Below are 27,569 nucleotides of genomic sequence, written 5' to 3'. Positions count from 1 at the left end.
GTCGGTACCGTTTGGGTCAGTGTTTAGCAGCCGTCGATAACGGAAAGATGGGCAAATTTCCGTACATTACCGTCTAAAGCCGAGTGCGAGTTTCAATGTTGCGTCGTCGTCGGTGCTGCTGGTGCTAGTTTGCTAGTTGCACTTTGCAAACCAGCTACTAACAGGTAGCAATAGTGTGACCATTCCCACCCAACTTCCCTCGGAGCTTTCCGGAGTCCGATCGACCGGAAAGACCGCTTAGCTGAGCGCGATAGGTACACGGTTGGCGTTGGGAGCAGCCACACCGTGTGTAGTTTTAGCAAATAAATAAGCGCTGTGAATTTACGTGAAGTGAGATCTTACCCCCTGACGTGGTTGGTAATTTGTGAGCAGGAAAGCGAAGATAGCAAGACGAAGCCACGTGTTAGTGGGCCTACGACGGAACGATGACCACACGGATATTCAACATCGTCGTCGTCGGGGATGGTGCGGTCGGTAAGACCTGCCTGCTGCACGCCTACACGGATAAGTCATTCAAAAACTTCTACGAACCGACGATGTAAGTATGGCAACAAACCCCTTTGCCCCTTCCTTCCCCCTTTACCCGTCGGTTTTAACCGCATCGTTCGATTGCGCATTTGCCTTTCTCGCTCTCTCTCTCTCTCTCTCTCTCTCTCTCTCTCTCTCTCTCCCTCCCTCCTCGTAACGTGACAATCGCGAACAACAACAAACAAAAAGAACAGATACGATAAGGAATCAATTGAAATGATACTCGATGGGCAGAAGTACACCATACAGCTGCACGATACGGCCGGCCAGGAGGAGTACGACAAAATCAGGCAGCAGTTTTACAAACGGGTGAGTTGGTTTGGGGCATTTTACAAGATTGTCGGGCGCAATCAACAGCAAAATTGGCCAACTTTGGGCAGTGCGTTTGAATGCGAGAGAGATGATTGGGATCCGTTTTCGGACTCGGAATCATTGGAGACATTTCAAATCAATCCGAGCAATGTGCACCGTGGCAGCTCTTCGGTGGAGTTATATTTGTGTTTTTAAAATCATATTAGCCCAAAATCATATTAGATTATCATATGTGCGATTATAGTACACCAATCTGAAATGATAAGAGCAAAAGAAGAGTTCCGAAATTCAATCCAATAGATATCAAATGTCCATGTGCTGGGAAACTGAGGCATTATCGATTACGTTACGATTACAGACCCTAGCAATGACAAGTGTCTATCCTACGAGAGATTAAATGAGGATTCAAAGATGTTCAAAGCTATCGTGGTATATGTTGATACAGAGCAAATATAAAAAATAGACATTTAACATTTTTTGGGATTCATTTTACAATATTACCAACATAACAACCTTGACCAGATGTGTCAATATGGAAAACAAAATACAAATTTCAGGATTTTTATAATTAGTTTTCATTTTTAATTATTATTACACACTTGAATCAATACTCACTATTTATCAAACCAGCCTTTGTTGTCACGCAATCATCTAACATTTGTGGTTGTTATTTTAGTATGCGAGATGCAACAGAGACAGCTTAAGTAAACATAATCCACTTTTACTTTAGAACAGTTTTCACTAGTGCTCTGTACTAAAGAGCATTTTGTTCTGCAGGCAAACGAACTTAGACGATTGCAATACCGAGAATCTCATATTACAAAGCCAAAGTTGCACTGATATCTCTGGTTGCTGTTGCCGCATAGTCGCTACCATCCTGCCTCCCCCGTCCGCCGTCATTTCATCCGGCATACCAATTCACGAAACGCAACAATAGCGGTGAAAAATAACTTTTACGCAAATAACACAAAAATAACACTTGTGCTCGACAAGTGCCCGGTGCTCACTCATGTGTTTAAACATCGCTTCAGGTGCAATGCACCGCCACCCGCCTGCTGCTTGCACAGTTCACGGCAATTTCCCAGTTTGAGTGTTCTCATAACGCGCTCTACCGTCCCTTTGATCTGTGTGCTGTGTGCTACACCAGTGTAGCACGATGATGCACTACCACACATGGTAGCACCAAATTTTCGACGATTTGAGAAACACCGTTTTCAAGGTGTTTAACATTTGCTTTCTTTTTTTTTACATAGAAAAAAGCTCTGTATGATTGTTTTATTGCAGTGTTTCTTTCAGCATGTCTCAAACGACATTATGGCGCGTGAGCAATAAAATGTATCCTCTCTGTAAATAAACTATATATCCCCCGCAGGCAGATTGTTTCCTCCTGTGCTACAGCATCGACAACAGGGTGTCGTTCGAGAATGCGTCCACAAAATGGATCCCGGAGATCAAAACTAACCCGCCCGTCCCGATCGTACTCCTCGGTAAGATGCAACCACTGACACTCATTACCCCCCCCCCCCCCCCCCCCCCAAAAACGCACAGAAATATGCTGATTTCTGCTTACTTCCATTCCCATTCGCAAAAGGCACCAAGCTGGACAACCGCAAAGGGAAAAACAACGAAGTGTCGACGGGGGAGGGCGACCGGTTGAAGCGCGCAATAAACGCCAACTCGTTCGTGGAGTGCTCGGCGAAGGATTACCGCAACGTGGAGCTGGCGATAGAGGAAGGCGTGCGCGCCTGCCTGATGGGTGTACCGGAACCGGAGCCGGAAGATAGTTGGGCCTGCTGCAAGGACGCTCTACGATGTTTTTAAAGCGATGCTTGTGCCACAAACGCCACAATCCAAAAACCAAGCAGGGCCGCGCTATTGCTCTATTTATCTATTGCTAGTTCTCTCACAAAACCCTTCATTACCGGGGTGCCCGGTAACGGAACGGGCACGATTGTAAAAGGCCGCGTACGCGATAAAGTTCTGAGACACATTTCGAGTTGTTTCAATGAATTTATTATTAGTTTCTTTCTTTTTTTTTCTCTCTTTCCCTAACCTAAACAAGAGTCCGTAGTATGTACACATAGAGCCGTGTTCGGTATATGTTCAGTCCGTTGTAATGTAATCGACACCTGCGCCTAATTCATTCGTCTAGTTTTCTTCCTCTCTGACGGAACAGTATTCTAAGGGAATTGAATTCAAACTCAAAACTTAACTTAAGTCACACGCGCACACACACACACACACAAATGATCGAGCTGCTCTAATTCACAGCACAGCAACCACCGGATAATAGAAAGCGGGATAAGGATTCCGCAGAAAGAAATGCATCCAACCAAAATGGTTGTAACACTAATAAAGTTAACAGTATCAAACGACTTCTGAATAGAACTGAATCATGTACTAATATTCGTGAGGTAAAACGGATCCTGATTTAACAGCATGTAATGGCATTGAAAAGTTTCAGAAAGTAAATAAGTAAATGAAAGTTCAATTTCCAAATCAAAGACGAAATTATAGTTCAAATGGCAAAAAAACACAAAAGCAAACTTCGGGAATTAATTAAAAGATAAAAAAAACGCCTTCCTAAAACATTTAAACCACAGCATAAAAAGAAAGCTTATTAACAGTAACTAACTTCAGCTGTTGGAAAAGTCAGTTTGGTCTGCGCATCGCGGGTAAATGCCCCGCGCTTCCTTACTACCACCACCCTCGGGGGGCGCGTACTCATATACCCGAAAGTTGGTTTTGTTGGAACATTCCGCTCGTCTCCTCTGCCCTTCATTCTGCATCCTACATTCTATTTACAGGTAACGTCGGTTGACTCGCTTCTGGGGCGATATTATGGTCGCATCACCGTAGATCGGTGAGCCGTGCGAGGTACCGCTGGTATTGAAATCGTGACTTAGATTGCCTACAGAGGATTAACAAACAAAAAAAGTTCATTACGTTTCGTATTACAATTGTTCTAAATGAAATGCGTTCGATGGATTCTCAGCAATGCGTGCTTAATGAACTACCTAAAATTATTTGACACAAGCGTTGTAAGCAAATCCAAAACATAAAGCGATACATTATGACGTATAGTATATACAAGGTTACAGATGGCAAGCAAATAGCGGGTTAATGAATCAATTACAAGATACACTTATAAAATAAATCAAACAATTAGGCTCTAATTAGACTAGTCCGAGCTAATTTGTGTGAAATTACATCGTGCAGGTTTATGTTAGGTGAATCTCTCAGGTGTAAAATCATGCGTCCATAAATTACGTCACTGAAAATTTACATCAACTCTACGTCTACTGTAACACATATACATAACAGAGGAATTATGTCCTCTAAATAATTTACAGTTTCATAACCCCCTCGACTCTCAAATCTACACTGGTTATTAAAAATGAAGTTTTCGTCGGAATCGATTCCAGCTAGCTCCGAAATTTTCTGGAATCGACTCCGGATAGTAGGTCCGGAAACATTTTCCGAATTCGATTCCGAAATTGGTTTGGAATTGGTTCTGGAATCGGCTCAGGGATCGGAATCGATTCCGGAATTGGAATCGGTTCCGGAATTGGAATCGGCTCCGGAATCGGAATTGGTTCAGGAATCGAAATCGGCTCCGGAATCAGAATCGGCTTGGGTTTGGCATATCCATAATAAAAGGTGTTTGAGTCCCGATGGGCTTCCCAGGTCAATTCCGATTCTGGAATCGATTCTGATTCCGGAGCCTATTCCGATCACGGGTAGGTCCGATTCCGAAGTCTTACTACTACACTACACATCTAAGAGCATTACGTAATTTAAGGATGAGCTCTAAGGGCTTTTATCAAGTCAAGTATCAACGAAAATTCCAAAGCAACGAGCAAAGCTGCACGATCGTACTGATCTTTGCTTAACTATAACGATCAGTCTGTGTTTAAGGGCATAGAGGCTGGGGATTCTCAATGATTCTGAATTGCATTCTGATGTAATATCCGCTTCAGCATGCTTCAATTCTGCTGGTACTTGCTCTTGCGAAGCCTTTCCACCATTTTGTAAATCCAATAGCCGGCCCCAAGAGGAACAGCATCGCTGTGCGCGGGGGGTTAGACTTTTTCGTCAAAAAATCAATTACTTGAAATTTGAGCACCCACACATATGCAAGGATATCGTACAAACTCCCCCTTGCCGTAACGAGACTGGCCTGGCAGGGAAACCAAAGTGTTTGACAAACACAACCGCGGTGTACTGATTTTCTCCGCCACCCCCCCCCCCCCCCCACACACAACAGTTCCACTAAAGAATTGAGCTCTCTTGGATTTTAAGGATACTGTCCTCCCTCACATACGCTCTTCTCCCACCCACACTACCTCAGAGCAAAGCGCCGTGTGTAAGAGCCGGCCGATAAGTTCTGTAGCTCGAAAAGATGAATCTCCACCAACGCGCGCGGCGCATGGAAGCCACGTGAGTGTGTTTGTATGTTTGTTGTTTGGTTTAGAAAATAAATTGAAGCGAGTAAATATTTTCTGCTGCACAGCTTCACCCGTCTCGTAGCCCAGCCGGTGTTTGATGCTTGCCGAATGCTTCGGCACGCACACGGCACACGCTCGATACGTATGTGTGTTTGTACATCGACAAAGCTCACCTTACATGGCGAAGCATAGAGCCACCATACGCCCCGCGAGACTGTCGTGGCTTAGGCAAGCGGAAAACACATCCACAGAACAGCCAGACAATCCTAAGGTGGCCTTGGATTAACGTGAGCACACCTTAGCCGAGCTCGCGCGTTGCTTTCTGAAGCGCCTGGAGATGAATGTTGAATGTGAAGAAGAAGTACACTACTACAACATCTAATCTCAGCATGCCCGAGTTGAATCTCGTGCGCCAGCGAAACACAGTAGACTTTAAGCATTCAGGGCGTGTGTGTGCGCTGTTTAAATCTTGTTCCACTGTACTCGCAAGCTTCTCTGTAAGGAACGACAACCGCATTTACCATTAGTCGCCTATACGGTGCGTTCTCTGGGACACTGGGACCCTGGTCCATCGTTACCAGGCCTGCCTAATGCGCACTTATTATGGCACTTGGAGTGAAATTATGGCACCAATCACCCTGCAGACATTTTACGATGCTCGCACAACACACGACGTGACTTAAATTCGAATATGTGACCGTACCGCTCACATGAAAACGGCCAATTGGTCGCCAATGGACGTTCCTTCCAATCTCATAAATCTTTGCGCGATCGTAAAACGATTCTAAAAATACCAAGCACACACAAACAAAAAGTGTTTCTTAAATTTCCTTTAAACACAGTTACAAAAGAGTGTATTTTTTTCTCCTTAAAGCATTTTTTTTTTTTGCTCTCCTCGAAACAGTAGAAAACAATTAATTTTCATTACCTTTTCCTTTGTGCTTCACACCGAGGTCAACTGTACGGTTAAATCAAATTTCAATGAAGCCCTCTCTTGCTACTCTAAACGTTAACGGGAGAGAGGAAAAAAGGAACCTGTTTTTGTTTTCAAGGTTCCAAAAGAACCACCACTGCACCCATCGTCAAGGGGCAAGACCGGCAGAGACCCAACAAAGCAATTGAATAAAACGGCACATACACACACACCCATATCCTGTTAGCATAAATCTCAGTTTCCCGTTTTCGCACGCAATCACACGGGCGCGCGTTGTGTAAAGTGGTACGTGTCTCTGTGTGTATATACAAATAGGGCCGTAGTAAAGGGGGAGTTTGCTGTGAGCAAACCGCACAACACAATAGCAAAACGCTTTCACGCTTTCCCGGAAGGTGTAACCGTGTGTCATCAAAATCCAATCAATCAAACTTTACCGCAAACTACGGCAAAGCAGCAAGGGCCGTGTGCCGTAAATCAGCCCTGGCAGCTCTCCCACCGCCTCGCTGGGAATGTCAGTAGAACACTGCGGAAGTACACATCGGGACCAGGACCCCTAGAAACGAATCGTACGCGCATTCGACGGCACAATGCTAGAACTTGACGCCAGCCACCCTTTTTCCCCCCCATTATAGTTGTACAGCTTTGGTGCACACTTGGAACGCACAACCGCGCGATCGACTACTTAATCATCTACAATGTACGCACACAGAGAAACGAACCGTTCACCGAATGCGATGTACTTGAAAGGACCTTTCACAACAATCAACCTTGCTAGCGCGTTTTGTTGCTGACATTCCGTTTTAGGCCGCCCTCCGATAAGGGCGCTTCCCGCTCCAATGAAAAGCCAAAGCATTCAAGCTTTCCCTCTCATTCCTTGAATCCAAACGGGGGAGTACTCCTCCTTCACAGACGCGCAACGAAAACTTCCGCGATTTCCGCGACCACATATCAGCGAAACGTCAACAAACGAAATGAAATATGTAGATTTCTCAAAAGGCAAGGTGGCGCTGAATCGAACGAAGGGGACACGAAACGAAAAGAGGGTCACAGCAACAACAAAAATACATGGCCAGTGCCAACTTTTAACTACGGGGAAAGGAAATCACCTTCCCATCGCGAAGCACTTTACTTTGGCTTTTACGAGAGCAAGAAAAGCCGCCGCACCGCCACCAACCGACACTCTGTGTTAGAGGGTGTTGCGGAATCGTTTCCCTTTTTTTTTATGAAATGCAAGGAAATGTCTCTGAATGCTAAATATATCAACGATGTGTCACGTAACAGGAAGGACAAAATACACTTCCTGTGCCTTTGTCACTTTTGCCTGCCCGGTTGGTGCTGTGCTGGTGGCCTGGTACTGCTGCCGGCAGGGCTGCTGCCATGACTTTTCCCACCTTTGCTTCTCAATTCATGAGGCACCAATTGTGTACCGAGCTTAAAGAGGATGTTTGGGGTGGGGCTCGCGCAGAGTGTGTGTAGGGAACGAAGGGGCCGGTTGGTTACTATTATGAGCGAAGGACACAGTTGTTGCAATACCACTGTCAACTGTCTGGTCGAAGTTTTCCAAAAATAGACCAAATGGCAACGTTTCTATTCATAGTCGTTGACGTCACAACGAAAGAGGCTCAGAAACTATTTGCTAAAATTCCTTCCACATTATGGCAAGTAAAATATGGACATGGACGGTGCGAAAAGCAGTAAAAGGTAAATTGTTCAATCTTGTATTTTACCAGTCTCATTCCAACGTGATTGCAGCTCGCCACGAAGGTTCCTTGAATCACATCAATAACTCTACACAGGTTAGCCTTCATCAGCAAAAGCTGAGATGTGGCTGGTATTTGGTAGACACGTGCATCAAATCGGTCTGTCCCCAAAATTAATGGTAGCTTTATAAGTTCCATTAGATGTTGAACGGGTTTCAAACTAACCACCTGTGCTATCATAATTGTTTGGGCATCAATGTCAATAAATTGATCAGCACAGAAGTGTGTCCTAATTGTTATGGTCCAACAGACCGGATGGAGAACCATGTCAGATTACATATCGGAAATGGAACCAAATGATGTGATGATTACTAGCCCATATTGCTGTAACAGGCTAGATTATTTGATGAGGATGTATTTTCTGAGGACAAAGACCCAGTTTTCAGTCTGCAGTAACGTAGACATGGCTGTCAAAGCCGGAGTAATAAGTAATAGTGGTGGGAGCTCGGATTAGGACCTACCCGATTCCTATTTCGTACTCGGAATCAATTCCGGAGCCGATTTCGATGCTGAAATCGATTCCGGATTTGATTCCGGATTTGATTCCGGAGTCGATTTAGGATCCGATTCCAGAACCGGTTCCGGAGTTGACTTGGGAGCCGATTCTAGAGTTGACTCGGGGGCCGATTCCGGAGTTGACACCGGAGCCGATCCCGGATTTGACACCGGAGCCGATCCCGGAGTTGGTTCCGGAATCGATTCCGTGATTTGAATCAGCTCCGGAATCACAATCAACTTGAAAATCGCAATTTACTCCGGTAACGGAATCAGCATTGACTCCAGAAATCGAACTAGCTCCGGAATTAGAATGGGTTCTTTAAAAATAAGAAGTTTCAGTTGCAGAATTAGTCCAGAAATCTCCATAGGAATGGATCGTTTACAAATAAATGTTGATTCTTTCCGGCTATCAATACGTAGCATCATTGAACCCAATCGCCTATTCTTATGGAGATTCAAAAACCGACTCAGTTTCGCAATCGTTTCCGATTCTGATTCCGGAGCCAAGCCGGAGCCAATTACGGAGCCGATATCGATTCCGAAGCAAATTCCGAAACCAATTCCATCGCCGATTCTGGAACCAATTCCATCGCCGATTCTGCATCCAATTCCGGAGCTGATTCTGGAATCGATTCCCGAAACTGATTGCGGGAATATTATTCGGAATCGATTCCAGAAAACTTCGGAGCTAGCTGGAATCGATTCCGACGAAAACATCGAGAGCAGAAGACGAACTAGAATTAGAATCTACTTTTGGAAGAGTCATTGGGATTTGGAGAAGTCATTCTACAGTTTGTATAGAAATATCACAAATATTAAAGCAGCTATCATAAAGGTCAAACCAAGTTGTTAGAGTAGTCCGAGAGGACGATGCTCAGAGAGATGTTTCACTACCATCAGCACACTGTTATAACTATAATCTACTTGTCTAACTACTCTAGGAGATGTCGTCCGGATAGCACCAAAAAGAATTGTATGATTAAAAATCTTCATGTAACACCCAAAAAATCTGTTTCTATTATGTCCGTCTTGCCCCATCTTCCCATTCTTGTTACGTTTCACAAGAAAAGGTAAAGTAAACGACAAAAAATAACAAACAAATGCACACACACACTCTTTCCCTCCATAACAACTAACCAAACCCAAAGGCAACGCACGCAGGCACGCACGCACGCACGCACTCGCGTACGGGTACCCATATCCTTCCCCTTAGCCGCAGGGGCAGTACGCAACACACACGCTACATATATGCGCATTTGAAATTCAAATGTAAACGAAACATAAATGACAAAAAATCACTGCCCATACAAAACTAACGGAAGCCTTCGCTAACACGTGCCATCATCGGGAAGTGGGATGGATGATGTCGCAAACGCATTGAAACAATTTTCACACACGCAATAGCTATGCGCCAAGCATAACACACACACTGTGTAGTGCAAACAAATACACCCATAAATAACGAAACAGAAAACAGTCGACTGGGCTGGGCATGGACATTGTTGGTGGTTCTACAGCAACTCACGCGTACTCATTCTAACGGTCGATAACAGAACAGTGATTAAATGAATCTTCAATTATTTTTTTGTGTATGCTGGAAGTTCCTTAAAACATGTTCTTAAACAACACACAACACACCGCCGCGGTGTCGTGTGCGCTGCTGCCGAAAAGCTTTGATCATCCAACGCCGGACGCCTCGGGCGACCATCAACGGAGCGCAGCAGCAGACTGTTTGTGCCACATAGTGCTGTTTGCAAAATAACAACAGTAAAGTGAAGTTAAAAAACAAGTGTTTTCATCATATTAACCATCCCGGTGCACCCCCCTAAGGCGATACAGGATGTGTTTACTTTCTCGGCCAATTTCCCGCAACCTCATCTCATTGGCATGTTTTCTTCCCCTGCGCTTGTTGATTGATGTGCATGATAGTAAACATATTATCTCCCTTGCTATTTGCAAAGCATAAGAAAGCTTCCAGGAAGGGCAACAACACGTCCAATAAAACAAAGAGCAGCAAGAGAGAGAGAGAGAGAAAGAGAGATAGGGAATTGTGCCTCTCAGGCGCTTTATTTAAATTTCACATCACCCTTATTAAATTTTAGGTGCTAAATGGGACACTGAAACACACAAAAAAACGAACAAACGATCAAATGCCACATCCTGACCAATTGACCTGCCTCACCAGCTCGCTCCCCCATCAGGAGGAGTAGTTAAACAACATCCCTTTCCGTAATCAAATAAATGCTCGTTTATGAATTTGTCAAGCATGCAATCAACTCGGTCGGTTGTAATTTGCTGCGCCTGTAAGGACAGCATCAAACACACTCGCGCGCGCACTCACATTCCAGGCTACCGACACCCCCCCTATTGTACGGCAAATCAAATTCCAGCTGGGGGTGGAAGAGCTGTAAAAGGATTAATAAAAAAAAGAATAACAACGGTTTAGTCTGGTTGGCAGTGGGGAGCGACATCGGTTCCCCGTATGTTAACGCCTCCGCAGAGCAAACCGCCGACTGTACTGAGCTGAGCTGACCACAATTATTACCACACCATCACGATCAAGCGCGACAGTGTGTGTGTGTGTGAAAGGACTGGGGGGAAACATTTTAATTTATGCTTCGTTTTATTTTACAACCCCACACAAACCCCGTAAAGTACCAGCCACAATGAACCTGCCTGGAAAGGGAGATAGGAGTTGGAGTGAACGGAAAATATGGCATTCATTTTTCATGCCCCATCATCCACCCTCCCGGGGACATCCACCATCCATGTCCGTAATACTGAACAGAGAGAAGAAAAAAAAAAGGTGGTCGAAAGCTCGTTTTTGAAAGCTTCCTTTTAGCACTCTCTAGAATGGGGTTCCTCTTATCGCCCCTGTCGGCGGGAATAATTTCGCGATCGTGCGCTGACGCCCCGTGAAAAAAGGACGAGAAAGTGCATAGCACTGGAGTGCAGGGAGATGGGAACAAATTATGACCCAAAAAAAACCGCCCCCAAAATCCGTACCGAGCGAGCGCGAGCGTCTGGTGCAACGAAACGGGAATGGTGGTGAATAGTGTACGAAATATGGGTTGGCCCACTTCCTTAAATGCTCGTTTTCGGGCCGGACATATTTTCTCGTTTCCGCCCCCTTTTGTTCGTCCGGTATTACAACGCACACACACCCACTTCCGCCCCTGCTGATCCGCGGGCGAATCCGGGTGAAAAAATGGACCGTTGAAGACCATTCCCTCTGATTACCTGTGGGCAGGGGCCGGCTTGTTGTTTTGCCCTTTTGTTTTGTTGCCGGTGCAATAATTTTCTGTATTCAATTTTCAACACACCCTTCGGGGCATGTACAAGACAAACCGGCACGACGAGAGAGAAAGAGAGAGTGAGAGAGCGTGCGCGAACCTTATCGTGAATATAATTTAATGAACACCCCCCAACAACAGAGCTCGAGCAAAACAAACAAACCTAACTGAAAAGCAAAAAAATCCTGCACCAACAACAAAAGAGGTTTAAAAACAACAGAACAAAACATAATTCTTCATCGCACGGAGCGGCCCACACAACATGGGAGGAGAGGAAGGAGTTTTAAAAGAAAAAAGCTCAAAGGACGAAATAACAATTAGCACCCCACACCTAATGGAATGGATGGGATAGTGAAAGGATTTGCGCCAAAATCGTGAATATTTTTGGCCAGATTTGGTGTAATTGGCTTTTTTTGCTGCTAAGACATGCCCCATAACACACCCACTAACGATCCATGCTTTGACTAATTTATTCCCCCACCCCGGCGGCCCTCCGATCTCCAAACAAAAAAAAAAAGAAAAGGTAATCGGATTAAATGCATCCTCAGACATCTTTTACGTAAAAAAGGGTGGTTGGAAAGGTGTTGAAGTTGTTGTAGAAGTGGGTTTTTGGTTGATGCAAATGCAAAGAAAAGCTCAGGCAAAACAGCAATAAATCTACACAGGGTTCTTAAACCTAATATTATCCATACACAGCAATGCAAAAAAAAAACAGTAAAATATTCCCTTCAAATGATAAAAATATAAAAAAGGGCGTTCATGCAGGTATAAAGCTCCCCAGCAAGGAGAGGAAGCAGCATAAAATGGGGATGAAAAGACGTTGGTAAAGCGACCACCACCGCCACCACCAGCAAGCACACCTTGAAACACGAGGAATGGTGGCTTACCTTGCGAACTGCCGAAGCTCTGGCCGGGGCTACCGCCGGCGAACGGTGACGATGACTGTAGATTACTGCCGCGCTTCTCTAATGGACTAGCAAATGGACTGCCGCTTATCCTATTATCGTACGATGATAAATTGTGCTCATTTTTAAATGGCGAGTGCACTGTAGACGAAAAAGAATCCGCCCGAGCGAGCGAGAAGGGTTGGGGAAAAGAAGTAGAAAAAAAAGCCAACGGTTAGGTTAACGGTTGTGTAAAATTGGAAAACGCTTCCAAAGAAGAAGAAAGAGAATATATACGGTCGCGCCGAACAAAACGAAGGCGGCGGAAGCTTTCGAGCAGCAGCTTTCGGTTCGTTTTTGTTTCGCTTCCGGTACCCCCGTCCCGGCGGCAGCGACCTCCGGAAGTCCAGAGGAAGCGCGAATGATTTGTTTTTGCAACACGTACCATTTCCGTTCGCGGCCGGCTTCTGCCGTTGGGGGAAGCAGAACACAACGACTGTAAAAGAAAGAAAATGGGGAAGGGTTTGGTTAAGAAATTAGCCGCTGGTTCCCCTCCCCGTTTCGAAGTAATTAATGGTGTCGCCGTTCGTTTGTTGGGACGGGGTGTAGTGGTGGGAGCTCGGTATCGGACCTACCCGACTCCGATTTCATGTTTGGAATCAATTCTGGAAACGATTCCGATGCTGGAACCGATTCTGATTCCGGAGTCTATTTCGGAGCCGATTCCGAAGCCGATTCCGTAGACGACTCCGGAGCCGATGCCGTAGACGATTCCAGAGCCGATTCCGTAGACGATTCTTGAGCCGATTCCGTAGACGACTCCGGAGCCGATTCCGAAGTCGATTCTGGAATCGATTTCAAGATTGGAATTGGCTCCGAAATCGATTATAGGATCGGTATCAGCTCCGGAATCGATTCCGGGATCGGAATCTTCTCCAGAATCAGAATTGACTCTGGAATCGGTATCGACCTGAGAATTACAATTTGCTCTGGTAAGGGAATTAGGATTGACTCCAGAAATGGAATTAGCTCCGGGTTAAGAATTAGTTCTTGAATTGAGATACGAAATTTCAGTAGCGAAATTAAATTATTAAGTAAATTTGCAGCAATCATTGGACCATTGGAACGACTATTCTTATGGAGATACCAAAACCGACTACGTTTCGAAGCCGATTTCGATTCCGGAGACAATTTTGATTCCGGAACCGATTCTGATTACGGAACCAATTCCGGATACGATTCCAATTCCGGAGCCGATTCCGAAATCGATTCCGGAAACTGATTGCGAACCTTCTATCCGAAATCGATTCCAGAAAACTTTGGAGCTAGCCGGAATCGATTCCGACAAAAACTTCATTTTTCCCATCACTAGTCGAATGGGAAGGTGAACAACCACCGTTTCTCCACCAGCCCTGAACCGTTCATCCACGGTCTTATTAGATGACTTAGCATATGATACATAATTTAACTGTCCAAAGAAGACGGCAGGCGGTTGCCTACACGCCCAACACCTTACCCCAGACTGTCGCAGCGAGCACCGTCACAGCGGAAATTAGCAGCCCGAAGTTGCTCACATAGTTTACCAACAAATCGGGCGCACTGGTGAACGGTTGGGTGCCACACTTTCTCGGTGCCATCGGTGAATTGATTGGGACCTAAACGAAAACGAAAAAAAAACGAAAGCCATTAATTAGAAGCTCTTTTTGCCCTCTCCATCAAACACCGCCGACACTTACCCTCACACTCTGCTGCGTTAGCGGTGAGTTAACCAGCACTGCCAAACTATCAGCCCACTCCTCCTTGTAGTTGTCCAGCAGCTCCATCCGATACTCGAGCAGGCCGGGCTGCTTCTGCTGCGGCCGGATCGCAAGTACGGCCGGATCGGTCGAGGTTACCTCCACCTTTTGCAGCACCCGATCGAGCCCAGCAATCATCAGGCTTTGCTTGTTGATCTGCTCCACCGCGATCGCTTCCGGTTCGATCCGTACCGCCGGCACCATCTTGAGCGTGGACGTGTCGGTTAGGCCGGACGCTAGCAGCCGCACCTCCAGCTCCAGCGTGTACTCGTTCGCCTTGATCAGATTCGCCACATCGTCCAGCGTGGTCAGCAGCTCAATGTTGCAACTGTACGCCCCGATCGTAGCATCGTACCCCGGTGCCACCTTGAAGTGCTTCAACAGCTCCGGCATTCCCTGGCGCACGACGAGCTTGCACGCGAACAGGCCCGCGTACGAACGCTCCACCTGCTCCCGACAGGTGGACACATTCATCGCAATCACGTTCACCAGCTTGTCCAGCTGCAGGTGGTTCTTGATCACCAGATGCCCGCGGTACGACTGCCCATTGAAGATGTCGTAGCTTTTGAAAAACTCAATCCGATCCGCTTCCAGCACGTCCACGCTGAACGAAATCCCACCGTGCCGGCGATCGCCGTGACGAATCGTTACCGTCCCGTCGGAACCCGTCCCACCGGTACCGGCCGAGCTGGCAAGCACCTGAGCGACGCCCGTCTTCGCGTCGATCTTCACCAACGCTTCATCGGAGCTGCTCCAGCGCGCATCCGAGCTGAGCAACGGCGAGCTGAAGCACACCACATCGCCAACGGCAAACACACCCCTGCCGGGGAAGGCCAATCCGCTCGTCTCATCGCCCACTACCAGCTTGAGGAAATCCTCCCCGAATCGGACACCCGTCTGGTCGCGCAACGCAACCACCATCATGTCGGAAGTTTCGCGAATCAGCTCAACCGCCACGCTGTAGTTGCTGCCGGTGCTGATCAACACATTGCCCCGCTTCGACAGCTTGTGCTTCAGCACGGACACGTCCTCCAGCCCGTGCGAAAACTCGTTGCCCAGGCTGTCGTGCAGCGACACCTTCAGCGAGAGGCTTAACCCCTGCGGGATGCTGCTTTCGATGCGCTTCAGCTTCGCCATGCCCGGCTGCAGCGAGGCCATGATGTAGTGCACCTGCTTCACCTCGAGCGGGATCGTCAGCGATTGGTCCTGGGACGAGGCAACGACCTGCACCCGGCCCGGTGTGTCACCCGTCCTTACCAGTCCGTCGCGCGATACCTGCAGCACACCGCTGGCAGTACCGTCCTCACCGTCCAGCTGGTACACCGCATCGTCCAGGTTTGCCTTCAGCTGTATTGAGCCGCGCGGCGGCAGTAGTATCGAATCGTACCGGATCGCTTTCGGTGCGACCAGCTCCAGTGTGCGGAACACGGTCACGTCCGTTTTGGCGGTTAGCTTCAGTCCGCCCGGCGTTACGAGCGTTACGTGCAGCGTGGTCCGACCCGGGGCGAGCGCCTTCACGCGCATTGCAATCGCATCGCGGTCCAGATACTCGACGCCCACGTCCTGGAACACGCCGCGCACATCGAGAATGTCCGCGTGGTCGGTTGACCAGCGGATCTGCACGCCCGGCACGGTGCCGAGCACGAGCGGCGAGATGTTCGGTACGGCCCACACGTACGCGGGCATCGTCGCGCCGGCCTGGATGCGTTTCAGTGGCGTGCGCAGCTCGATCGCGTCCAGTGGAATGACCTGTATCGTGATGGTGTCCTCGGAGAAAACGAATTGCGCACCGGTGGTGGGATTGACGCCCACGCAGCGGCCCGTAACCTTCGAGCGGCCGACCTTAAGCCCGCTGGCGATGTTGGATTCAACGTCTGCAAATAAATTGATCGGAATTCCAATTAGATTTCAGGAAGAGATTGCTATTACGGTTGGTATTTCAAATCTTACCAATCACATCCATGTTCTGCACGCTGTAAACTATGTTCGTGTCCGGCGATGGTCCTCCCTTGGAGTAGATTTGCAGCGTACTTCCCACCAGGATGGTCGCATTGCGTGGCAGCAGCATCAGCGGCGGGAACACCTGCACCGGGGCCGGTGCGCTCGTAACCATTTCCTTGCCACTTCCCGCGCTAACGCTAAACTTGGTCTCGCCCAGCTCCATGCCCGTCACGATGTAGCGCACCTCGCCTACGCCCAGCTGCGACTGGCTGCCCAGGGCCAGATTCAGCACCGCCGGATTGTACACCTCCGTCCGCAGCTCGTACATTTCAAGCCGGTCACGCTTGAGCTCGAGCAAACGATCGTTACTATCGTACAGCCGTGCGATCGCTTCAATCTTTTTCGTCTTTTCGACCCGATCCGGCGTCAGCAGCGTCACGCGCCCGACCGTCACCACCGACACGTGCAGGAAGCTCGCCTCCGTCGCGAGACACTGGTCCGTTATTTCCAGCTTCACCTCGCCGATCTTGCGCGGGCTGATCACGATCTGGCGCGTGGTGCCATCGAACTGGGCCGACACGATGCCCGCCTCGGACGCTTTAATGTCGTAAAATCCGCTGCCTTGTGCCACCTTGATGCGCTCGACCGCATCGGGCGTGAGGAACAGCGTCAGTCGATCGTACGGCAGCAGCGTACGGTTCACTGACACAAAGTTAAGCTCGTTCTCGATGGTGGGCTTCACGAGCGGCGCTCCTGCCTTCTTCTGCACCCCAAACGGAGGACTTTCGGGCTTGATTGCGTACCGTTTCAGCACTTCCGCGCGGTAATCCGTGACGATGGTTTTCACCTTCAAGCTTGCCTCGAGATCGCGCGGCAAATTCAGCACAAGATAATCGCGTCCAGGAATCTCCACGCCCTCCAACCGTTCCACCTCCGTCTTGTGGTCGTAGCTCAGCGCTAGCGCCGTTTCCCCAGCTCCAACCGTCGCCCCGGAAGCGGACTGTGTATCAACCGACGCAAACTTCCACTCCAACAGCAAGGAAGAAATGTTCGCCAGCTTACGGTTCTGCACATCCAGCACCTCGATATCGATCATCATCTGCTCCGCATTGTCCGCCGTCTTGACGTGCATCATGGAGTTGCGGCGCTCGAGCGGACAGCCCGTCTTCACCTTGTCCGTGGTGATTAGATTCACAAAGCGCGGCTTCACACAGTACACCTTCGTCACGTACTGCGTCACGTACGGGACCACATTCGGCGCGTTGAGCGTATTAAACACCTCCAGCTTAAGCTCATAATCACCCAGCTTCCTGCACAGCGCGCGCAGGATGTGCTTGTCCTTCGAGAACCCACTGCCAACCTCCGTCACTTCCAGCGCCTTCTCGTCGTACAGCACCTGGCGCTGCAGTTCCGCCTCCGAGTTGAACAGCCGCTCCGGCCCGTTGTAGTAGAAAAGGTTGCGCGAAGCGCCAATCGGCAGCACGACCTCGTTCTCGATCGGATTCTCAATCGACAGCGGTTCGAACACGTTCAAGCTCACGTGGTCGCTAAGCAGCTTGTCAAAGTACCGGTACGTTATCTTCAGACTCGTCTGTCCCACCATCGTCGAGCGGAGGTACAGTATCCGACAGGCACCGTCCGCCAGCGGTTCCTCATCTTCGCTCGACGATTGTGCCTCCGTCATGAAGATTGGATTGCTAAACTCCAGCTCAAAGTGTAGGTTCTCGCACGAGGTGAACGGTTTCAGCGTTCCGTTGTAGCGTGCCCACAGGCCGACGTGCAGGCGGACGTAATCTTTCAGCACCGTTTCGAAGTTGTACCGCACGACTTCGAGCTTTATCGGGGGCAGGAACATTACCTGCGCTGTGACGTAGATGCGCACGTTCCTGGACATGGCCACCTTTACCTGCGTTACTTTGGCGAGCTCCGTATCGCTCACCAAATCGGTGACGCCTTTGATCTGATCGAGTCTTGCCTCGGCCAGTCCGGTTTGAGAAATGGCCACAACGTTCGAGTCCTGCGACGACCAGCTGTACGAACCATCGCCACCGGTTGCAGTGAATTGGAGCTTCTGGCGGCGCAGGTTTGGATCGAAGGGGAGAATCACTTCCGGTGGGTTGATCGCCAACCGCTTGTACACGAATAGTTCCGCCTTTGCCGAAAGCTGTGGAGAATGTGAAAAGAGAAGACCGAATGTTAGTGTTAAGTTATGGCTTATGGCATTGATTTTGGTCGCCATGATGGTTGGAAGTTTCTATGGAAATTGACTGCAGAGGATAAATGGTTGCTGAGGATTTTGTATGAAATTTATGTATATTAGTGGTGTGCTCTTTGGAGCAAACCCACAATTCCGATCCAAAAAATCTGAACCACTAGTTCCGCCCGTAGTCGCAGTTGTCTTGAGCCGATTGTGCCTCCGTCATGAAGATTGGATTCCTAAACTCCAGCTCAAAGTGTAGGTTCTCGCACGGAGTCGTCCGGGGTCTGGAGTCCGAATTCTTTCTAAGAATAGCGGTTTGAGTAAACTGGAGTCAGCAGAAGTTGGAGTCGGAGATCAAATGCCTGACCACAAAAACATTACAACACCCGTCTCAACCCGACTCCGACCTACTCCGGCCGACTCCGAATCACTGCGAACGACTCCGGACGATTCCGGATGACTTGGGACAACTCCGGATGTCTTCGGACGACTCCGGATGACTCCGACTACGGACAATTCTGAACAACTCCGGCGGACTCCTGATGACTACGGATAACCCCGGCAGACTCTCCGGGTGACTTCGGACATCTCCGGATGACTCCGACTACGTACGACTCTGGACAACCCCGGCGGACTCCTGGTGACTTCGAACGACTCCGGATGACTCCGTACGACTCTGGACAACCTCGGAGGACTCCTGATGACTTCGGACGACTCCGGATGACTCCGGACGAATACAGATAACTCCTGATGCCTCTAGATGACTTCGGACAACTCCGGATGACTTCAACTACGGACGACTCTGGACAACTCCGGCGGAATCCTGATGACTTCGAACAACTCTGGATGAATCCGGACGACCCCGGATGGCTCCAGATGACTCCAGACGACTCTGGAGGACTCCGATTGCGGACAACTCCGGACAACCCCAATTGACTTCGGACGACTCCAGACGATTGCAAACGACTCCGGATAATGATGGGCGATTCTACATTCCGGAGTCGGTTTACGAATTCGGATCGGAGTCAACTCCGGATTTTTTTAACTTTACCCATCACTAATGTACATAGTTAATTCCTCAATTTTGTTAATTCCAATGTAGTCCAAGCAACCTTTGATAGAACATTCTAGAGACTACTGAAATTCCCAAAATGGCTTTATCCCAACCAAACTACCTTTATATTCTAAACAAACCCAGGTTGTAACTCACCTTTTCAAACTTGCCCGCCACTGGACTGCTACCCGTTGCGATCGTTTCGCCAAAGATGCTGCTCCCGTTGGCAGTAACTCGGATCGGATAGAACAGCGACTCGTCGAACGTCGACTGGATCTTGTACTTAGCCCCCAGCGTTATCTGGTGATCATCGTGCGTGAACAGGTTCAGTGCAATCTCGTGACTTTCACCCTCAACCGTCACCCAGTTGTAGTGCGGCAGCAGGTTAATGGTCAGCTTCATCGGCTCCACCACGGTGAGCGATGCCTTCGGCAGTGTCGCTTTCGAGTTTGCCTCATCATTCCCGGCCAGCGCATCGTGCGGCACGTTACGATCGCGCAGCAGCACAAAGGTACGGCCCACCTTCAGCCCCTTGGCCGCATTACCGCTCATGCTGGCGTACGTTTCGTCCTCAATCTCCAGATAGTACTGACTGTTGAGGGCTATTTCGTGCAGCTTGCCCTGCTTCAACTGCAACACCTTGAACTCGATCGTATCGCCCGGCAGGATGTACACATCGCTCGGGTTGAGGATCAGGTTGGCCAGCACCATGATGTTCACGTCCACCGGCGGGACGTGCGAGTACTCGCCATGCGGCAGTCGGGCGGTAACCCGTGCCGAACCAGTATTGATGCCCTCCAGCAGCACCATGTACCCTTGCACACCGGCCGCCTCCAGTCGTTCGATTGCACGCGGCACCACGTGGAACTTGCTCTCGGAAAAGGTAAGAAACCGTAACACCTGGCTCCAGCTGCTGTCACCTGCCCCGCCGTGGCGCGATTCGTGCGACCGGTGGGAAGCAATCTGCCAGTGAAACTCAATGCCCTCGAGCGTGGTAAACGCGTTGCCCTGCGCATCCTGCGCCCAAAGCTCGAACGTTTCCGGTGCCTCCTCTAGGTAGAGTTCGCGGGTCGTCGTCAGCACGCCCAGCTGATCGATCACGTCCAGTATGACATCGCAGCGCAGCACCTCCCCGGTAACTAGATCTTCCGCCAGCACGATGGCAGTGTTGCGACGCTTTTCCTTGTTGATCACCGTCACCACCACGCGGTACGAGCAATCCTCATCGACGTCATCGTAGGAGGGTGTGATTTGGATTAGATCAAGCCGTGACGAAGTCCTAAAAATAGATGCCACCACGAAAGAGGGAGCGAAGAAGAAGAGGAGAATGAGTCGCTGGTGCGGTAATATGCTAATTTCACCTCCGCTGACATCATAGCCAGACGGCGTACTCTTCCCCACACGAGGGTACTTTGGTTTGTTTACCCCGCCGTGAGGTCACTGCCGATCCGCTGTCCACCGCCACAGCCAACCGGTTACCCTTGGCGGGGGAAGGTATCACTTTCAAGGTTAGGAATTACGATGACGCGCCACTTACCACTTGAAGCAACCCTTCTCGACCACCTCAAGCGTGAAGTTGACGGAAATGTGATCGAAAATCGGCAGTAAAACACGCGGATAGTTCAGCTTGGTGCCGGATGCCGAGCGCGTGGTGACCGTCAAAAGCACCAGCACCAGGGCGAGCGTCAGCCCCAGCCAGGATGGTGGTTTCATTTTTACGCTACGCTCAGCACTACACACGCGGCCGGAAAAAGCGGGTGCCCCAAATCGCGAACGTTCTTGTTGGCACCGGTTTTAGTAACTTTTCCACACGAAACTACACACACGCGAAAGCAGCGTGACTCTGCGGTTGGTAAGAAAATGGAAGCTTCTTCTTGCTTTTCGCATCTGCTCCTTTTTGCTACGGGAATTCGTTGTAAACAACGACCAAATGCCGGTGCCCGCGCTTCAGCGATGTGAGCTGTCATCGAGCGAGCTACCCGTTGAACAAAGTTGACATAACGGGTGGCTGTCATCGGTATAGTTGACAGTTGTAAGATTTAAATTTAATTTTTCATTTTGAAAACAAAAAAAACACTCTGGAGAGTTTTAGTTTATGTTGTCAATGCATAAGCAAAATAAATATTTTTATATTAAACAAGCAACAATCAAGAAAAAAGTCGTTAAAAAATCTAATTTTCAAATCAAATATAGAATTTCCTCAGAAAATTAAACTAATTGTCACATTAAACTAATGTTTTGCCAATTTTAGTGCAAAAATTCTCAACAGTGGCTGTGAGCTCTCCAAGTCGAAAATCACATCAGCTTTGGCTTTCATCGATTTCTCACTGCTTGCCGGGTCGGCCCCATTTTCATCGATTTTGTTTCATCGTCTGTCAACGGTTCCCCCCACTCCATGTCAGCTGTCAGTGGTACGTAGCCGCCAAATAAACATTTGCCCTTTTGTTGTGGATGTGTAAATCCCAGAAAAAAACCGCAAAATTTCAGCTAAAAGCAAATGAAACCACTTACCGATGGCGAAAAAACCGAACCACAAGCTTAAGCTGTTTCGCATCACTAACCTGTACGATGTGACGGCCCACCAGCTGTCCCTGTACGTGCAGGGCTTACATCGCCACATCCGACGGCAAAGTACCCACATACAAAGGCTCAAAAAGAAGATTCACGCACTGGTAATTTATTCTATTCAGGTTTTACATGCAATTTCACCAAAACTAATAATTGTTTCGGTCACAGCGATTGCAACGCAAGTTCCTACGACAGAATGGTACAAAGGAGAAGGAGCAACCGGCAGAGGAAGGCGAATGTCCTGCCCAGGAAGAGGATGTTCCCGAGGAACCGCTCGATATAAAAGCATTTGTGGACGACATCAAGAAGACAGCTCAGGATGTGGACATTCAGAATAGATACATCTACGAGCCCACGTCCGGCATGTATTACGATCCGGCGACGGGTTATTACTACAATTCGGTACGCAACGGTACTACCCGGTTGATGTGAAGTGCTGTTTATAACACAAAAGCCACTCTCGTTACAGATTTACGGCTTACATTACGATGGCCACCGCGGCTGCTACCTGAAGTATAACGAAGAAACGAAGGAGTACGATTTCTACTCGCAAGTCATTCCCGAAACAATGGTAGAAGCCGAACCGAATGCCAAACAAAAGGTACAACACCTCTCAGTGCGCTGGCAGGGTTTTCCAGGAGTTCTCATAGCCGTGGGACCTTTTATTGACTCTTTCATACGTGATAAGAACTTTATCTATTGGGAATTGGACTCTATAGCACACTTGTTGGATAAATCCAATTGGAATTCCCAAGAAGCCTGTTAAAAACGCATTAGTTTCCAATTTATAACATGAAGTTCACCTCCAATAGGAAAGAGTCAAGGAAGAGGCCGACAACTATAACAACCCCTGGTTGGTAAACCCTGTAACCCACCCCTAACCTAACTCAACATTCTGAACCTGGCTTTCTTGTAGGTTCCTACCACTACTACTTCACCTTCTCTCTCATTAGACGACAGTTTTGTAGCCCGATTTTCCTCGCTGGAGATCGACCGCATGCGTGAAAACGCGCTAGGTAGGTGATCGAGTGCGGCGTTGTTAACAGCGGCCCCCGTTTTTCTCTCTCTCTCTTTTTCTATATTCCATTCCACAACCACTGAACCGCACAGAAATCGAAACGCTCCGATGCGGCACGTGAAAAGAAAGCTCGACCGGGCGATAGTGATGACAGCGAGCGTAGTAGTAGTAGGCGACGGAGCCGAAAGCGTAATCGAAAGCAGAAGAAATCACGGTCCCATCGGAAGCACCAGCGCCGTCGATCGCACTCCAGCTCGGAGTCGGACTCGAGCGACAGTAGCGAGGCGGTGCGCTCGAAGCGCTCGAAAAAGAAACGGAAATCGAAACGGCGCCATCGCGCGTCCTCCTCGGATGGGGAGGTGGTGGTCAAGGAGGAGGGCGAGCTGGAGAGTAGCGAAAGCGGCGATTCCAAGTCGGTCGGTTCGGTGATAGAGGTAAAATCGAGCCCGGAGGATAGTGCCGACTCGCAGACCGAACAGTTTCAAACGGGCTACAAAGGTACATACAAGAAAAGCAGTAACAGGGGCCGAATGCTACGTTTTTTTTACAATCTATTTCCTTTTTCGAATGAAATGGAACTCACACTTATATCATTCACACTTTTCTTCCCTCTCCAGATGTAGCGAAACGGTACCCGCCGTCCCTGCGCATGATAGTGCAGGAGACGAACGTGAAAGAGCTTAAAATCGGTTCGCTCTTCATCGTCACCTGCAAGGGTGGAACGTTGGGCCGGGAGGGCAACCATGACGTGATCATACCGGACATAAACGTTTCCAAAAAGCATCTACAGTTTATGTACAACGACCGCAAGGCCACGTACCAGTTTGTGGATCTTGGTTCGCGCAACGGCACCCTGTACAACGGTGTGCGGGTAAAGCGGGACGAGCAGCAGGCGCAGAGCGAACCGCAAAACCTCTCGCACGGTAGCATTCTGCAGCTCAATCAAACAAAGCTGCTGTGCCACGTGCACGAAGGCAACTCGACGTGCGGCAAGTGCGAGCCGGGACTGCTGGTAAGCGTGGAGCCGGTCGTTGTGCCGGAAACGGTTTCAAAGATCACCAAACCCGTCTCGCACAAAGAAGGGCTAAAGCTGATACAGAAGCGTTTCGGGCTGGAGAATGAGAGTGAGTGTTGTGCAGTGGTTGTCTTATATTTGAGCAAATTTTCATTGATTTCATTGTCATCTTTTCTCACCTCCAGAGTACGTCGGTTCCGGTGAACCGGGTGGCAACAGTGTCGAGTACAAGGACCGGGCCGCCGTCCGGCGCAAGGTGAAGGGAAGCTCGAACGAGCACGAAAAAACGCAGGTCGCCTCGCTCGATCAATCGATCAGCAGCAGCAACAAGGGCTTCCAGATGCTGTCCAAGCTCGGCTGGAATGAGGGCAAACCGCTCGGCAAGAACGATACCGGTCTGACCGAACCGATCGCACTGACCACGAACGTGGGCACGTCCGGGCTGGGCAGCCACGGTCAGATGGCGATCGGTGGTGGTCCGCACAACGCGAAACCGATCGATCCCCGGCGGCACAGCATTTGGCGCAAAACTCAGGAACGCTTCGAACGGTCCACCGTGTTCGAGGTGGCAAGCAGCGAGGACACCGAGTGAGCACGGTTGATGTGAGAATAAATCGGTGTTAATGGATGTAAAACGCGTGTGAAGAATTGTATGACACGGTGAGTTTTTCTTTGAGAAATTAGCAATACATCATTTGATTCAAATTTATTTAACCGAAAATGACCGATATTTGGGCTAAAAATAACTTTACATTCACCCTAATGAGCTCCTTTCCATCCATCCTAATCGACATTAAGCTTAAAGTTTGCCTATTAATAGCACGGCGGGTAGCAATCGATTATAATTATCCTTCGCACCGCATCCATCGTGCTTTCGGCAAGAGCCGTACGCGATGCCGTAACGTCGCCTCGTGTGCCAACACCGTGATGACGGTGATTTTCGGCCGAGATTTTGCCCCGCCATCAACGAGACCCGTTTCACCTAACTGGTGAATGAGCTGGGCGGGCGAATAAAACACATTCGCCCAGCGCTAAAGGATAACAGAATTACCGCGTAACGATACCGCCCTGCTCTGCTGACGTTGCCTTCCTCGAGCCTTTCAAGCCAACCCAGACGATCCGTCTCTCACGAAGCACACATACAACACACAAAAAAACGTGGGAAAACAGCGATCCGTGGCGAAAGACGTTGCCGGATAGAAAGGCTGGAGAAACGGACAGAGGAAAAGTTTATTAAATAACTACACAACATGCCAGAAATATGATGGAAATTGAACTTGAACTCCAGACCCGCAAAAGGACGACCCGACGACGGCGACGACGACCACGGTAACCGCGACGACGACGACGACGACGTCGCTGTGTCTTCAAAAACTTAAAATCCAGTCATGGACGTTTTACATTTTTTCTCCCCCGGTTCGTTTCGCGAGGCAAGTTTTTGGCATTTCTCCCCGGCGTATGACCGGTTACAAAGCTGTTGGGTGGTGGTTGAGCGACGGTTGCTTACTTTTTGTTTCCGTTCCGTCCGTCTTTTGGCCACTTTCGGTTGCCCTTCGGGGTGGTGGTGTAATTTTTGGTTTTGGGTTTTGTGGATGTCTGTTTCGCTACATCTATCTCTCTCTCTCTCGCTCTCGGGAGTTTTGCTTTAACGGTCGTGTGTCTTGAGCGAGGCGTGCTTCACCCTCGGTACGCGGTTTGCCGGCCGGATTCGTCGTGTCTCGTGCAAGGTGTGGGTGCGGTTGATGGAAGGAATGTTTTGTCTGTTAAAGTTTCGTCCTGTTCGCCCTGTAGAGAGCGGCGGCAAAGCCACTGCCAGGGCGGGGCAAAGATGCCACCAAGCTGGGGCGACGAGTTGGTTTTGGAGAATTGAGCGTTTTTGCTGCTGTTGTTTTGTCTTAACAAGTCGCAAGTTGTCGTAAAAACTAATCACATTGTGCGCTAAAATATGAAGGTTTTTCGGGCAGCTAATTTGAATCACTTGAATTTTAAATTAAACGAAATTTGCACCGTTATTAATAGGTTGCAGTCGGTTTCCTGCAATATAATTAACTCACAAATTAATGAATTATTTTAAAAACTGAAAATCAACATAAAGGTATGATTTATTTTGTGGTAATGGCTTATTTTTTATTCATCTAATTCTTATAAAAGTTAAGAAAAAACTTTTAAAATTTAAAAACCTATTTTGATTATTGTTATTTTGAATTATACTTAGTTAAAAATATATTGTTCATACATTTTTTAAAACACTCAATAATGATTAGACACAGTGCTATTTTGCATTATTTTTTACAAAACAATCAGTAAGATTTAAATTTCATTAAATAATTCCAGCTTCATTTATCTTTTCATTATTTTCATTCTCTGCCGGATACAAACGATTATTTGCAATTTTATAGATATTATTTTGAACATTGGATCGTTTTTTTTAATTTTTTTTTAATTAAATTGTTTTTTTTTATTTGATTTTTGTACTTTTCATTTGTATCTTGTTTTGTTACAAGTGTTCATTTCTATGATAAAACTAGCATTCTATTCAATGCTCTTTTACCTTTACATATCGTTTGTTTTGTTCGACTATCCTTTTCCTTATTGATTAGCTCTTTTCAGTTTTACATCCGGTATGAGTGTTTCAAGTTTTTTATAAAAGTGTTAGTCATAAAAGATCTCAAGCACATTAGACGATCGTATTTTTGCATTCATTTTATTTCGTTCTAAAATAATTCATAAAAAAAACGTTTGAACCAAATGTTTGGCTTGCCACCTTCAATTGCACTTGAGCAACGGCCCCGAAGGAGAGAAGTAGCGAGTGTCGTTTCAAAGTGTCCAGCCATACACACAAACCCACACGAGCATTAAACTGCATTGCTAAAAAAAAACTTAAAAAAAAACGCAGAATTCAGCAAACCCATACCACCACCGATATTTGACTCCCATTTCATTTTCGTTTGACCGTGGCTTGCTTGCTGTGGTGTTCCTTTCCTGTTGGCGTCCTTTCCTACCGGGCCCGCGCAGGGTGCTTCGCATCCTTTCACTTACACTTAACACCACCGCGTGTCGTGTCCAGCGTGATCTGCATTATCCTGCCCAAAGGGATGCCCTAGCCCACAAGCATGGCGCGTTGTTCTTTCGTCCTTTCCTTCGACGACAAAATGCACCACCACAAACTCCAGCTCCACCGCCCATCATCCATCCCTGTGCGATCCCCTAATGTTCAACCGCAAGCAGAGCAGCCGTCATTTTTTTTTTACTTTTGGTTTCACCCTCCATTTGTTTCCCCCTGCTGCTGCTGCTGTTGTTGTTGTTCGCTGCATACACTT

At 48.2% G+C, this 27,569-nt stretch overlaps 3 protein-coding genes across 4 annotated transcripts; 2 read left to right on the top strand and 1 right to left on the bottom strand.

The window, feature by feature from the left end:
• On the top strand, positions 1 to 2,850 carry LOC120908650 (ras-like GTP-binding protein RhoL). Its single transcript, XM_040319872.1, has 4 exons — positions 1 to 538; positions 723 to 837; positions 2,213 to 2,327; positions 2,432 to 2,850. Exons 1-4 carry the CDS (start codon positions 426 to 428, stop codon positions 2,659 to 2,661), a joined length of 573 nt encoding a protein of 190 aa, XP_040175806.1. The 5' UTR covers positions 1 to 425; the 3' UTR covers positions 2,662 to 2,850.
• LOC120908649 (nuclear pore membrane glycoprotein 210) lies at positions 2,831 to 21,603 on the bottom strand. The gene is made up of 8 exons (XM_040319871.1): positions 21,186 to 21,603; positions 19,805 to 20,927; positions 16,404 to 18,558; positions 14,394 to 16,327; positions 14,174 to 14,312; positions 13,103 to 13,153; positions 12,661 to 12,819; positions 2,831 to 3,751 (listed from the first exon to the last, which is right to left on the bottom strand). Exons 1-8 carry the CDS (start codon positions 21,359 to 21,361, stop codon positions 3,642 to 3,644), a joined length of 5,847 nt encoding a protein of 1,948 aa, XP_040175805.1. The 5' UTR covers positions 21,362 to 21,603; the 3' UTR covers positions 2,831 to 3,641.
• Positions 21,604 to 22,034: 431 nt separating this feature from the next.
• LOC120896365 (angiogenic factor with G patch and FHA domains 1) lies at positions 22,035 to 24,884 on the top strand. 2 transcript variants are annotated; one of them, XM_040300417.1, is made up of 6 exons: positions 22,035 to 22,320; positions 22,385 to 22,618; positions 22,686 to 22,817; positions 23,327 to 23,732; positions 23,852 to 24,358; positions 24,435 to 24,884. In XM_040300417.1, the coding sequence occupies exons 1-6, from the start codon at positions 22,162 to 22,164 to the stop codon at positions 24,839 to 24,841; spliced, it is 1,845 nt and encodes a 614-aa protein (XP_040156351.1). In that variant the 5' UTR covers positions 22,035 to 22,161; the 3' UTR covers positions 24,842 to 24,884. The 2 variants fall into 2 exon arrangements, with proteins under 2 accessions (XP_040156351.1, XP_040156352.1); XM_040300418.1 differs by lacking the exon at positions 23,327 to 23,732 and adding an exon at positions 23,133 to 23,232.
• The last annotated feature ends 2,685 nt before the right edge of the window (positions 24,885 to 27,569 follow it).

The sequence above is a fragment of the Anopheles arabiensis genome, chromosome 2 (genome assembly GCF_016920715.1).
Source record: "Anopheles arabiensis isolate DONGOLA chromosome 2, AaraD3, whole genome shotgun sequence".
In the NCBI taxonomy this organism is placed as follows: domain Eukaryota; kingdom Metazoa; phylum Arthropoda; class Insecta; order Diptera; family Culicidae; genus Anopheles; species Anopheles arabiensis.
Note: the sequence above shows the minus strand (reverse complement) of the source record. Positions and strands in the feature narration are given on the sequence as shown.